This window comes from Epinephelus lanceolatus, chromosome 15 (assembly GCF_041903045.1).
Source record: "Epinephelus lanceolatus isolate andai-2023 chromosome 15, ASM4190304v1, whole genome shotgun sequence".
NCBI lineage: Eukaryota > Metazoa > Chordata > Actinopteri > Perciformes > Serranidae > Epinephelus > Epinephelus lanceolatus.
In genome coordinates, this window is record NC_135748.1 from 18,270,234 (window position 1) to 18,284,824 (window position 14,591).

The window sequence follows — 14,591 nt, forward strand, 5'->3', positions numbered from 1 at the left end:
TTGTCATCTATTTTGTAAATGGATTAGTGTTTTTAAAATGTGCTTCTTTAAACAAAAAAAGGGAAAAATGTTGTTATTTATAGGATATTATGCAGTGGTTTTAAAAGTCTGACCCACCTGTGATCCAATCAGGCTGTGGCCCATGAACTAACATGAGTTTGACACCCTGATCTAAAAATGTGTTAATTAACTAAAGCATTGATCAACACTTGTGACTATTTGTGAAAGGTCAAATGTGTTGTGGTGACTGCCTGATGAATGCATTGCCTGGGTACAACATCACAGCTGAGCCAATAAAACACAGATGAAAGAGAAAAGGGTGGGGCTGCTCAGAGATGGCTCAATTACAGCAGAGATGCAATGGTAAAATAATAATAAAAAAGACCATTGCTTTCCTTTTATTATTGTATTACAGTAGAAGTATTACTTTATTTAAGTAGTTAACTACACAGAATAGCAAAGCTACTTATTGGATTGCATGCACTTCACTTCTCACCAACACCACAGGTAAATGTTCACTGACTCCTGTCTGTCATATTATTTGTTTCTTATTACTGCTGATTTATTATGCATGTAACATTTTGATGATTTGCTCATTTAAGTGGAGTTAAACCTGAGAGAATCTTTGAATTTGCACACTAAATGAAGCTTGGTATAATAGGCACATTAGCACTCAAGCAAATGAATGTCTAATTTTCATCTAGACACTTGAATGTTTGTCGTGCATGTGTTACTTACTTACAAATAACCTCATCTGTGAAAGCACTGTCAAATCATGTTAATTTGGGTGAGACATATAGGTCTGCCTGAGCTTTTCAGCACTGTGTATGCAGCTGAAAACACAGTGCTGCATCTGTTTTAAAGTTGCACAGTGTAGATAATGATACTTCTGTGACTTTAGATAATCATCTGTCAATAAATCAGGCTATGAAATAAAAAGTCAGCCACTGCTGCCAGTTCTTTTAAGTCAAGCCGATTAGGATCAGTGTTACTGATCCACATTTTTATTCTCCCCTAAAAATATTAGTTTTGTTTCATGCTACAAGAGGACATGGTTAATCACAGTGTACAGGGAAAAGGGGCCTCTGGCGATGATTTTCCAATTAAACAGTGACACTAGTTTACAATTCAAATGGTGCTTAATTATATTAATATACTCACTGTAATTTTTTTTTAGAATTGTTTTGTTCATTCATTTCATTTTTTCATCCCATTTCAGTTTTATATTATTTTCAATTGCATTATTGTTTCATCTATTCCAATTAATTTCTGTTAGATTCCATTTAAAAATAAATGCGAAATATTTATTATATGATTTTGTAATAATTGCCGGTTAAAATTTAGGAAAGCCTGTTGTCCTCTCCTCAGGAGTCAGCACTCTCCTTCATGTGTTGCAGGCTCCGGTTGACAGTTGCTTTGGCGCCATCTAGTGGACATGATGTGGAACTGCAGCCTGTCTGCTGTTAGCTTAATGACGGTGAGCCCAGCTAATGTGAAGGTCAGTACAGTTTAACTTTGATGTCTCACTTATCTGTTGAAAAAAATAACCTAAAGTCAAACTCTTCAGATGATAATTTTGAGTTACTGTGGGCACTTAAAAAATAGATTTAAAGCTAATATCAAAGTTGTCTTAAGATGCAGCCTCTGTGGTAATGAAGCTTCAAAACTGTTAGCTGTGGGCTAAATGTATTCGTTATCATCATAAAAGCTAGCTGTAACTGTAAGGGTGAATGTGTCTGTCTCTGTGTGTGTTAGCCCCGAAAGACTGGCAACCTGCTTGTAGAAATGTTTGGATATGGACACAGTGAATCAGCAGAGTGAACTACATAACTAACTTAGCTTGTAATGTAACGTTAGCGCACATTAACCAGACATTGTAAAACGGTTACATTATAAGAAAGCAAACTGAATTTGTGTGAGGGATAAAATTTTGTTTTAGCCATGCTAGCATGATTGATATAACGTTTTTAAGTATTCATGGTTCCCAGAGGATGTAACATTATATTAAAAAGTTTGTTGGTCCCCTGACTTTTCATCTAGCGCTCTCATCAGGTAAAAATTTCTCTTCGTACATTAACTTTAATTTATGCCCAAATACCAACAAAACTAACAACATTTCTATCAACTTCACTTTACTTTATTTGCTAAGTGCTAGCACATGTTAGCATGGTACAACGTGCTAAACATTGGCATTTAGCATCGTCTGTGGGCAAGTTAACCTGTTAGCTTTAGCATTTAGCTCACAGTACAGTCTCATAGAGCTGCTTGTCTTGAACTGAAACGCTGACATCCCAGGTTCAATTTACGCCACCTGAACCTGGCATATGCAGCCACTGCCTTGGCCTCCTCTCGCTGCATTTCTTTGGCCATACACTGGGGCTATGTTTATGCTGATAAGAGTTTCTGTCTGCAGCATTACACCCACCCCCCTGGGGAAAGGAAAGAGCACCACCACCATCGGCCTGGTCCAGGCCTTGGGAGCCCACATGAAGATCAACGTGTTTGCTTGTGTCCGACAGCCTTCACAGGGACCCACCTTTGGCATCAAAGGTGATAATAATGTACACTCAGAGAGATGTTGCACAGGTTGTAAGCTGATGATATGTTCGCATTTGAGTCCTACAATGTGTATATATCTATAGTTTTGTCTTCTGTCTACAGGTGGTGCTGCAGGAGGCGGATATTCTCAAGTCATTCCAATGGAAGAGGTACGACACTGCAAGTTAGAAACTAGGCTGCTTGTTTAAAAATAAAAAGGTAAAAATTGCTTTTAATTAATGAGTCTGTTCATTTTAGTTCAACCTCCATCTCACCGGTGACATCCACGCCACCACCGCTGCCAACAACTTGGTGGCTGCTGCCATCGATGCTCGCATGTTCCACGAGTCTACACAATCTGACAAGGTTGGTGCTCGATTTGGTCAGTGCTAAATTAAAAAATACACTTTCTTGTGTTAAATGGATTGTGACTATTCTCTGTCTGTATGTAGGCTCTGTATAACCGCCTGGTGCCGCTCAGTGGAGGACAGAGGAAGTTCTCCCCCATCCAGATCAACAGACTGAAAGTAAGTGATCGTGTCACACACTTGTTTTGACTCACTGTCCAGAGTATGGTACACACATTACATTTCCGTTTTCTATATTCGTTTAGAAACTGGGCATTGAAAAGACTGATCCCACCACTCTGACTGAAGAAGAGATCACCCACTTTGTCCGACTGGACATTGAACCAAGCTCTGTCACCTGGTAGAGAGGTATGAAATCTCATAACCCATGACTCTTTCATTGTCTCTCATTCAATCTGCTGTATGCATGTAAGTGATTGTGAGTGTATTAATCATTGTGTGTAAATTTAGTGTTGGATACCAATGATCGATTCCTGAGGAAGATCACCATCGGCCAGTCGCCAACTGAAAAGGGATACACGAGAGAGGTAAAGAGATGAGATCTACAAAGCTCTTTCCTCATCAGTGAAAGCACCTCTGTGTCATTAGAAAGTTTATTTGGCTCCACCCAGTGGTTCTATCAGAAATGACACTGTGGTAATTAGCAAGGCAACAACACACCCCGTTTTAAAGATGATATAAACACATTAAAGACAGTAGAGCTTAGACAGAGGTTGAAGGTCCATCTTTTCTGTGTTCGTCAAATGGAAGTTTCCACTCAGCCATTAGCAAAAAGCACTGAAGTAGGCTATGGTGCTGATGCCCTCCTCCTGCACATGCTGCTCACTGACAGTGTAAGCATGAACAATGAAGAAAGTGTTAGTATGCTCCCATTTGAAACATGCGAGGACTCCAGTTCTTTATACAGATGGGTTTATCTTTTATTGATGCCTTCAAATAGCTAGCCTAGCTAGCTTCACGTTGCACCATCAATCACCACCGTAGAACTACAAACAGACAAAAAATATAACAATGAATTTCGATATACACAGTCCATGAAATGACACAAAAGTTGAAATAAAAGTTACACAATAAAATCGTACTGACCACTTTGCCTGCTTGCAGCTCCGAAATGGGAGGGGGGTTTAGTCTTTATCTTAAATCTTTATCTTTTGCCGAACAATAACGTGACAAACATGCCGGCTATCCATCATCTTCTGATCTGACAAAACCACAGTGTGGGAAAGTGAGGGTGGGACAGGAAGTGGCAATGACCAAATCTAATGGAATATCAAAATAAAGGTGCGATCTCTGTTGGTCAAACCAGGAATAGCAGCTGTACACAAAATCTCTATCAACAGCATTTACAGTTAGCTTAGAGGTGGAGGATGGTGTTATTATAAAATGTTATTACCTTAATTTACCTAGAGAAAGATGCATTGAGATTCAGTATAATATAATACTGCATTTGTACTGTATAAACACATTTATAGATCCACAGTTAGTGTAGCTATCATAAACGTGGCACAGAAGGGACACAAAGGCTCAATTCTTCTCCGGTTTGACAAGAGCAAGGTTTATTACAAAAGACAGGCAGGGTTCGGTACACAGAGAATCAAACAAGACAGGCTAAGGTATCCAAATCGTGAGGCAAAAGCTAGATCAATGACAAAACTGTGATTACCGGCAAGACGAGACAAGAAAGAGTGCTGGGACGAAGACTGTGACGTACGACGAACTGGCAACAAGACGGGAAGACATGAGGATTAAATACATGAGGTGATAGGGGGTGATGAGACACAGCTGGGGAGGAACAATCAGGAAACAGGTGTGACAGCGCCAGACAGGAAGTAAAACCTACGGAGACAAGGAGAGACAGGTGAATCTTTCAAAATAAAACAGGAAGTACAGGACAAGACACAAAACATGAACACAAAATGGGTGACTTCACTAACTGAAAACAGGATCATGACAGTATCAACTACAGTAGATGGGGTCAACACTCTCTTAGTTAGGAGAAGCAGACAGGAGCACTGGGACACAGAAGCGAAGCAATGTACTGCTGTGGACGCTACTTTAGATCAGTTATGAAAGTCACACAATAACAGGAACTCAGTATCCAATCAGAGGCAGCAGTAGACCAGCATCTCCTCATGTTCTCAGAGGTAAAATTACTGTTTCTGTCAAAAGAGTCTGGTGTTGTTGGTCTACCGCTGCCTTGATTAGTTAGTTTGATTGCGTTATTGTGTGACTTTTGGAATCAGGCTAATAAAACCATAATAAGACAATATGAGCAGCAGCTATGTTTAGGGTCCATCAATAATACACTTGTAGCAATGTATATTTTGCATAAAAAATAAAGTTCTTGAGGATAGGTTTTCAAAATCTCTGAGGTAAACAAAACTCTCGGGGTTTCGTCTTCTCTGCTTAGATACTGACTGTACCCTCTCTGTACCCATTTGGTTGCATTGTTGTTGATGATAAGTGAGTATGCAATTCCTCTGTCTGTCCTACAGGCTCAGTTTGACATCACAGTGGCCAGTGAAATCATGGCGGTGCTCGCCCTTACCAGCAGCCTGGAGGACATGCGTCAGCGTCTGGCCAAGATGGTCGTGGCCACCAGCCGCAGCGGGGATCCCATCACCACCGAGGACCTGGTCAGTGGTCTGGACTTTGCTTCATGATGGGACTTTCTATATAAGTAACTGTGGAAACAACGCTCAAATAATGAATTGTTTTTCTCTACAGGGTGTGAGTGGTGCTCTAACTGTGCTGATGAAAGATGCCATCAAGCCAAACCTGATGCAGACCTTGGAGGTGGGTGAAACACACGTGCTAACCTATGTAATTCTACTGAAGAGTACAAGAAAAAAGTTACCTTTAGTTATGGCTTTTATGTCACATGTGGTCGTCTTAATCTGCAGGGAACTCCTGTATTTGTCCACGCTGGCCCGTTTGCCAACATCGCCCATGGTAATTCCTCCATCCTGGCTGATAAAATAGCTTTGAAGTTGGTGGGACCTCAGGGCTTTGTAGGTAAGTGGAGCACAGAAAATGTTTTCATCACTTTTTCTTGCTTGATCTGGAACTGCGATGCTACAGTAGATGATTTGCTATGTTGATAGTTCATGTGATGGAGGAGCAGATGTTATGTTATTCAGTGATATTACCCAGTATTCCCCACAGCTGGGATTCTGTTATCATTCTCTTTGTCTCAACCCCTTTTCCAAACAGTGACAGAGGCTGGTTTTGGTGCTGACATTGGCATGGAGAAGTTCTTCAACATCAAGTGTCGCTACTCAGGCCTCAGACCCCACGTGGTGGTGCTGGTGGCCACCGTCCGAGCCCTGAAGATGCACGGAGGAGGACCCACAGTGAGTTTGCTTGAGTTTCCCTCAGCGTCCTAACAACACGATAATTAATGTTGTGATTTGACATGATGTTTGCATTTCCCTGTTGTGAATTCTGAACACATCCTCAGCATACACAGGATCTCAATTAATATTTCCTCAGCACGAAATGAGGTTTCACCCTGCCTTCAGGGAATAACTGCACACTGCTGGTAGTGTAACTACATTTCCTGCTGAGTGGACATCTCAGAGCAATTACTCATTTATATTCTCAATACTTCATTCACACAGATGTTAGCTTTTCAATACTCCTGAGGCATAGACTCTGCTGTATAAGATTTGGTAAGTTCATTGTCTGCTAATTTTGAATTATTTTCTGTTCAGGTCACTGCTGGGATGCCACTGCCTAAGGAATACGTAGAGGAGGTAATGCATAAGAGAGATAATCAATAGTGTGTGTTTAAGTTTGTATGGAGAGCCTAAGGCCTTGTTCAGACTGCCAGCCCAAAATGTTTTTTTCAAAATATCCAGATTGATTTTAGTAAATGTGGACAGCAAAAAAAATAAACCACATGAATAGCAATTTTTGCAAATCTGATCCAAACCACATTTGGAGGTGGTTTGAAATGCGACTCCAACCAGATTTCTACAGATGCGTCTGAGTCCTGACACTTTGACCGCTCAAATCATATTTAAGTGTCTTTGAACTCAACACACGACAAAGTCAAATCCAGCGTGACCAAAGTGCTGAGCAGATCCCATGTTTCTACTAGCAGAGCACTAAAGAGGACAACATGAGGAACAACAGTTGTGGACTTACGCCACAATAAATTGTTGATGAACCTCCATTTCTCATGCTCCCAAGTTGGAAACCTGCATCATCAGTGCAGTTAGTGACGTTTACGTTGTTACCGCAGTAACCCATGCAGATAGATTGATGATGTCTAGACACACACATCCCATCTGATTATTTGCAAATAACAGTGCGGACAGTCTGTCTTCAAGATCATATTTGAGAAACAAGTCTGATTCATCCGCAGTCTGAACGTAGCCTAAGATAATGCAGCTTTTTGGTCAATAACATGTTTAGTGTGCAGCACAGCACATTAAACACATAATAAGCATCTACATGAAATGTTTATGTGGATTAAAATGCTGTTCTTAACCAGCTTCTCATAAACCTATTTAAAGGTGTGTTTATGTGTACCCGTGTGTAGAACCTTGAGCTGCTGGAGAAGGGCTGCAGCAACATGAGGAAGCAGATAGAGAATGCACAGCACTTCGGTGTGCCAGTGGTGGTGGCTGTCAATGCTTTCAAGTAAGTTATATATGATGATATAGTGGCAATGGGTTAAAATGATTCATACAACTTAAATCTGCACTAATCCATATTTTTATATTAGCAATGGATCAAATTAATGTGAAAGAGTTTGCCCACAATGATGAGGGAATCATCATTATAATCACTTGTCAACTTTCAGCTCACTGTTTTAGTTTTTACAGCCTGTAACTTTATTGTTTTGGTTCTTTCATCATTTTTTTTGCATTACATTCACCAAAATGACATCAGAAGAGCTAATGTTGATTTTAAATGAATGAGGGTCATGTTGTGTCACAGCAGCTAATCAAAGCACAGAAGCTCCAGTTTATTACAGTTCATTTCAAATCTAGTGCTGAGCAGGTCTGACCCAGTCTTGCAGTCACATACAGTGGTTACCACTTTGTATTAAAATCACCTTCTTATATTAATAATAGCATGATGATATAGAACAATTAGATAGCCTAGATCTTTTTAAATAAATGAATAGCCTTGTCAGAGAGGGTTAGGCAGAGGATCAAAGTCTTATCATTTATGAGATACAGATAAATATGTGTGGGCCTATGATATGAAACACAATAAACAAATTTTAAGGTTAGCACATCAAATGGATTGGCATGCGAGTAAATCACAATGACAAGCGCAAATGAATGCACTGGTGTGCCAGTCAGCTACAGCAGCGCCGGAGAAAGAGTTATGCATAAGAACGGGACTGTGTGCTGCCATTGCTCTGCAGTTGTAGGGTAAATGGAAACACATCCAACATTACTAACATCATCCATATATGTCAATTACCAGGTCGAGGAAAAAACAAACTGGAGGTCAGCTCCTTCTCCCCACTGCTTTCAGACAGCCTTAGAACACAAAAGCAGAATAGAAAACAAAGTAGGTATATGAACGGAAACATACTGGACATGATAACGCACATGATCACCTGCACCCTTCCATAAAGTAGTGTATAATGAATGACATGACAACACACAACAACCTTTAGGGGATGTTTTTTCTGGTGGCGCACTGGTGGAAGTGGAGCAGAACGGATCAGTGTGGACCAGTGTGGTTGAATGAAAAATGAAAACAATAAACCGTTCATTTCAGGTGGTAATGACATACGTGACATTGTAAATGTAATAATATTACCTGAAATCCTGTTTGTTATGCATTATATTACTTTGTTATTGCTAAAAAGTAATATATTACTGCACCGTTTCAGACACAGCAGACCACGACCACAAAAAAGCTTTGATGAATCTGCTGTAAAACCTGCTGGTTGTTGGTGTTTTATAGCTTATTGTTAATGCAGGTTTAAAGTAGGATCAAGAGATTGTAAAGCTATTTTTCTCCCAAATTACAATGCACTAGGATTGACTGGCTGAACAGGAGAAATACAAAAATCTCCAGTGCTACCTTTGCTTGAGGCAGAAAGAAAGTGTTTCAGTCACCAGATAAGGTTAGATATGGTGCACAGATGTGTTGAGTCATATATTGACAGTTCTGTTCCTGCATTTTTAGGAGCTAGTGTGTTTCCCTGCTTTTGGATTGGAGCTTCTGTGTCTGTTCATCTCTAATGCCTTTTGTTGTTCTGACCCATCCTGCAGGAACGACACTGAGGCTGAGCTGGACCTCGTCTGCAGCGTGGCCAAAGCTGCCGGAGCCTTTGATGCCGTGCGCTGCAACCACTGGGCCGAAGGTGGAGCTGGTGCTGTGGCACTGGGTCAGGCTGTCCAGAGGGCCTCCGAGGCCCCCAGCAAGTTCAAGTTCCTCTATGATTTGGAGGTAGGAGCCATTATGTTGTCGGTTTTTCAAAATTACAGTAAGTGTGTGTATGAATTTACTTGAAAACGTGCATGTTATTTGTTTTGTCTATAGAGCAGAACAAATATGTCAACCACACTGAAAAAAACTCTGGTTTTTCTATTTCTATTTTTTATGGTTGGCCAATCATTATTATTATTATTATTATTATTATTATTATTATGATGTCTGACTCCTCTCTAGCTCCCTATTGCTGATAAGATTCGAATAATCGCCCAGAAGATCTACGGAGCAGATGATATTGACCTTCTCCCAGAAGCTCAACACAAGGTGGAGCTGTACACCAAACAGGTCAGCATGTCTTCCTAGCTCATTTGTTTCTTTCCTCCGTCTTGTCAGGCCTGTTTGTTGGATAGAGAAAGCTTGATGAGGCCTGCATACACGATCTGCTTCTCTTTTTTGTCCGCTTTTCTTCCCTCAGGGTTTCAGCAACCTGCCAATCTGCATGGCAAATTCTCACCTGTCGCTCTCCCACGAGGCAGACAAGAAGGGTGTGCCCACAGGGTTCGTCCTGCCAATCAGAGACATCCGAGCCAGCGTGGGCTCTGGCTTCCTGTTCCCACTGGTTGGCACGGTAAGCTTACAAACGATGCCTTTCTTTTAGACTCTGTTGGCACAGATTCTGGGAGGGATGAGGGTGTGACCAGAATCAAACTGCCTCTCATTATAACATGATTTTCTACATTCATCTGTCATCCCGGATAAGGTGTATTAATGAAAACAAAGACTGAGTGCTACTCAACTGTCTTAATCTTGTCACTGAAATAACAAACATATGACATCGCACAATGTCAGCTTTGTTGTAAACAGTGTACAGTACAGGCCAAAAGTTTGGACACACCTTCTCATTCAATGCGTTTTCTTTATTTTCATGACTATTTACATTGTAGATTCTCACTGAAGGCATCAAAACTATGAATGAACACATGTGGAGTTATGTACTTAACAAAAAAAGGTGAAATAACTGAAAACATGTTTTATATTCTAGTTTCTTCAAAATAGCCACCCTTTGCTCTGATTACTGCTTTGCACACTCTTGGCATTCTCTCCATGAGCTTCAAGAGGTAGTCACCTGAAATGGTTTTCCAACAGTCTTGAAGGAGTTCCCAGAGGTGTTTAGCACTTGTTGGCCCCTTTGCCTTCACTCTGCGGTCCAGCTCACCCCAAACCATCTCGATTGGGTTCAGGTCCGGTGACTGTGGAGGCCAGGTCATCTGCCGCAGCACTCCATCACTCTCCTTCTTGGTCAAATAGCCCTTACACAGCCTGGAGGTGTGTTTGGGGTCATTGTCCTGTTGAAAAATAAATGATCGTCCAACTAAACGCAAACCGGATGGGATGGCATGTCGCTGCAGGATGCTGTGGTAGCCATGCTGGTTCAGTGTGCCTTCAATTTTGAATAAATCCCCAACAGTGTCACCAGCAAAACACCCCCACACCATCACACCTCCTCCTCCTCCATGCTTCACAGTGGGAACCAGGCATGTGGAATCCATCCGTTCACCTTTTCTGCGTCTCACAAAGACACGGCGGTTGGAACCAAAGATCTCAAATTTGGACTCATCAGACCAAAGCACAGATTTCCACTGGTCTAATGTCCATTCCTTGTGTTTCTTGGCCCAAACAAATCTCTTCTGCTTGTTGCCTCTCCTTAGCAGTGGTTTCCTAGCAGCTATTTGACCATGAAGGCCTGATTCGCGCAGTCTCCTCTTAACAGTTGTTCTAGAGATGGGTCTGCTGCTAGAACTCTGTGTGGCATTCATCTGGTCTCTGATCTGAGCTGCTGTTAACTTGCCATTTCTGAGGCTGGTGACTCGGATGAACTTATCCTCAGAAGCAGAGGTGACTCTTGGTCTTCCTTTCCTGGGTCGGTCCTTATGTGTGCCAGTTTCGTTGTAGCGCTTGATGGTTTTTGCGACTCCACTTGGGGACACATTTAAAGTTTTTGCAATTTTCCGGACTGACTGACCTTCATTTCTTAAAGTAATGATGGCCACTCGTTTTTCTTTAGTTAGCTGATTGGTTCTTGCCATAATATGAATTTTAACAGTTGTCCAATAGGGCTGTCGGCTGTGTATTAACCTGACTTCTGCACAACACAACTGATGGTCCCAACCCCATTGATAAAGCAAGAAATTCCACTAATTAACCCTGATAAGGCACACCTGTGAAGTGGAAACCATTTCAGGTGACTACCTCTTGAAGCTCATGGAGAGAATGCCAAGAGTGTGCAAAGCAGTAATCAGAGCAAATGGTGGCTATTTTGAAGAAACTAGAATATAAAACATGTTTTCAGTTATTTCACCTTTTTTTGTTAAGTACATAACTCCACATGTGTTCATTCATAGTTTTGATGCCTTCAGTGAGAATCTACAATGTAAATAGTCATGAAAATAAAGAAAACGCATTGAATGAGAAGGTGTGTCCAAACTTTTGGCCTGTACTGTATGTACAATGACTTTCGACTGTAGTGATGGGCACATCAGTTTTTTCAGTGTATCAAATCACTTGAATACATTCAGTACATACATTCAGAAAGATCATTTTGCAAACTGCATGCTCCTACTACACTTATGTACAGCACGTATGTTTTTGCAACACCTAATTATTCAGTGAAATATTTGTTACTATTTCCGACTTCCAGGAAAGGAAGGTGGTCATGAGCAACTCAGCGACTCACTCTGGGCTCATGTTCACTGTGCAGTACTCTCAATGAACAGATCATTGGAAATGCACCGTTCACTCACAGTGTTCGACCAGAGCTTCAGTCGCATAGTCCCACCCACTGAACTTAAACACGGCCAAACGTGCAGTTCAGCTCGTTAACTAGTGAATTGAGAAGGGTCATTCTTTAAGGATAAGCCAGTGAGCTGAGAAACAAAGCAGCATTCTGAGTAAAACCTACAGAAATATTGAGTACAATAGTCCACCTTCCATCTTCTCCTCCTCTCTATCTGTCACTCTCTCTCAAACACACGTCACCAGCTGTGTTTGCTGAAGGTTCACCTGCTACTGTGAATTAGCAAGCAAGGTATCCTAACCAGGGACACAATTAACAATTATTTTTACTATCAGTTACTTGAAAAATTACTCCGTAAATTATTTAACATTTAAAACTTGGAAAAAATAGCAAAACTTGTGTCACTATTTCCTGGACCCCAAGAAGACATCTTTAAATGTCCAAAACTCAAAGAATTTCAAAATAAAAGAGGATATACTCACATCGAAAACACTCAAACCAGCAAATATTTGACTTCTTAAAAAATAAATTTACATACTTAACTTGAACGATTAATTGACGAATCAGTTAAGCAGCTAATCATTCCAGCTCTAGCTCAAATGTGCTGTACAAGAGATGCTATATTACTAATTTTAAAGGCACCAATAATGCAATTCGTCTCTATGTCATCACCTGGAATTCCTGTTTATTTATTTATTGATTAAAAACTACTCTCCCTTGCTGTTCCTCCTAGATGCCCACCATTCCTGGTCTGCCCACCAGGCCTTGTTTCTACGACATCGACCTGGACCCTGAGACTGAACAGGTCAACGGACTCTTCTAAAAAGGCCTCTGCACTGTACGATGGTAAGAAAAGTAGTTCAGACAGATACCATTCTCATACTGGAGTTGGCAGGCACATATTTCTAATGGTTTGCATTGGTTGATTTGTTTTTTCTTGGCATTGTATAGACCCAGTGTCCCCCCCACTGAGCCTTAATGAGACGTGATGGACTCCTAACTGGAAGCGCCGTGAGATTCTCCTCTGGTGCTGTTTTTGTTTGTTGTTTTTCACTCTGACACTGACATCTGTAAATAATTGATTTGCTTCGCCCAGAAGGCTGCCGATGGGTAAATCAAAAAAACTTAATTAATCACAGAACGGTTTATTCCTCTGAGATAGTCACTCTGTAATAGACTTTTTGCAAGGAGGAAGTGTCCTATTGACTTCTCTTTTAGGTACAATGCTCGCTGCACATTAACAAGCATCACAGAACTAAGCCTAGACTCTTAAGAGGTAAATCTGGACTCTATTAAGTAATTGTGTATATTTTGTTTGCACTATACCACGAGCATCTCCTCCAGGCCACCATCTCTAACAAATCTGTTTGCCTTTGGGATACAATTATTATTAAAAAAACATCTGAACATGAAAATAATGCTGCTTAACAAACTCTTTTTTTTTTTTAGCAATCCTGTGTCCGTTGCATATCAAATGTCCTGTTTCATCTGTCCTGTTTCTGATTGAATATTTCTAACCAAGTCTAACACTGCTAGAGAAGTCATGATGCTGTAAATCAGTGGTTTCAACTTTTCTGTCAGAAAACATCGAATAAAGTGTCCTTGATGGAAAACCCTCAATATTAAGCCTTTTTTTAAGATATGTTATTTTTGACTGTATTTATGGAACTTGTTTGTAGAGATGGCGTTTGTTGCCTGTCTCATTATTGCACCACTTTCATGCCTGTCCATCAGGATTGTAGACTCTGTCCAGAGCATCTGCTTCTGAGTGTGTACAAGTTTTCTTTTTGAAATTATTGGTTGCCCAGAGATTTTTTGTTATACTGAAAATATACACCATAAATATGGACATATAAACCCCATGGTCAAAGTTTCTTTTGCTGTAAATAGTTAAGTCAAAGATGAAACATTATTTTCAACATTTTAAGCAAGATTACTGTATTATTTTTCATTTCGTACAATTTTAGAGTGAAATAAAGGAAAGCAGCACCATGCAAAAGTTTGACATTTGAGCCCTCAGACAAATTTTAAAATTGTCTCAGACCTTAATTAGCTTGTCAGGGCTCTGGCTTGTTCAGTCATCATTAGGAAAGGCCAGCTGATGCATATTTCAAAGCTTTATATATACTCTAACTCTTGACACCTTGTCCCAGCAATCAGCAGCCATTATCTCCCCTTAACAGCTGCCGAGCACTCTGAAAACTAAAATAACTGATGCCCACAAAGCAGGAGAAGACTATAAGAAGATAGCAAAGTGTAATTAGGAAATGGCAGTTGACAGGAAATTTGGAGGTCAAGTTGAGGTCTTGAAGAAAATGATCTGAGAGAGCTGCTTGCAGGATTGCTACAAAGGCAAATCAAAACTCTGTTTGACTGCAAAAGACCTGCAGGAAGATTTATCAGACTCTGGAGTGGCGGTGCTGTTCTACTGTGCTGCAACACCTGTACAAATATGACCTTCATGGAAGAGTCATCAGAAGAAA

At 40.6% G+C, this 14,591-nt stretch overlaps 1 protein-coding gene across 1 annotated transcript; it reads left to right on the top strand.

The window, feature by feature from the left end:
- The first annotated feature begins 2,362 nt into the window (after window positions 1–2,362).
- LOC144466959 (C-1-tetrahydrofolate synthase, cytoplasmic-like) lies at window positions 2,363–13,730 on the top strand. The gene is given in 17 exon segments (XM_078175009.1): window positions 2,363–2,550; window positions 2,662–2,708; window positions 2,797–2,904; window positions 2,991–3,065; window positions 3,152–3,254; window positions 3,357–3,433; window positions 5,402–5,542; window positions 5,634–5,702; window positions 5,810–5,921; window positions 6,120–6,259; window positions 6,620–6,661; window positions 7,453–7,553; window positions 9,152–9,329; window positions 9,552–9,659; window positions 9,790–9,942; window positions 12,842–12,954; window positions 13,060–13,730. Coding segments are annotated over 16 exon segments (1,713 nt in total). The 5' UTR covers window positions 2,363–2,381; the 3' UTR covers window positions 12,932–12,954; window positions 13,060–13,730.
- Window positions 13,731–14,591: the final 861 nt, after the last annotated feature.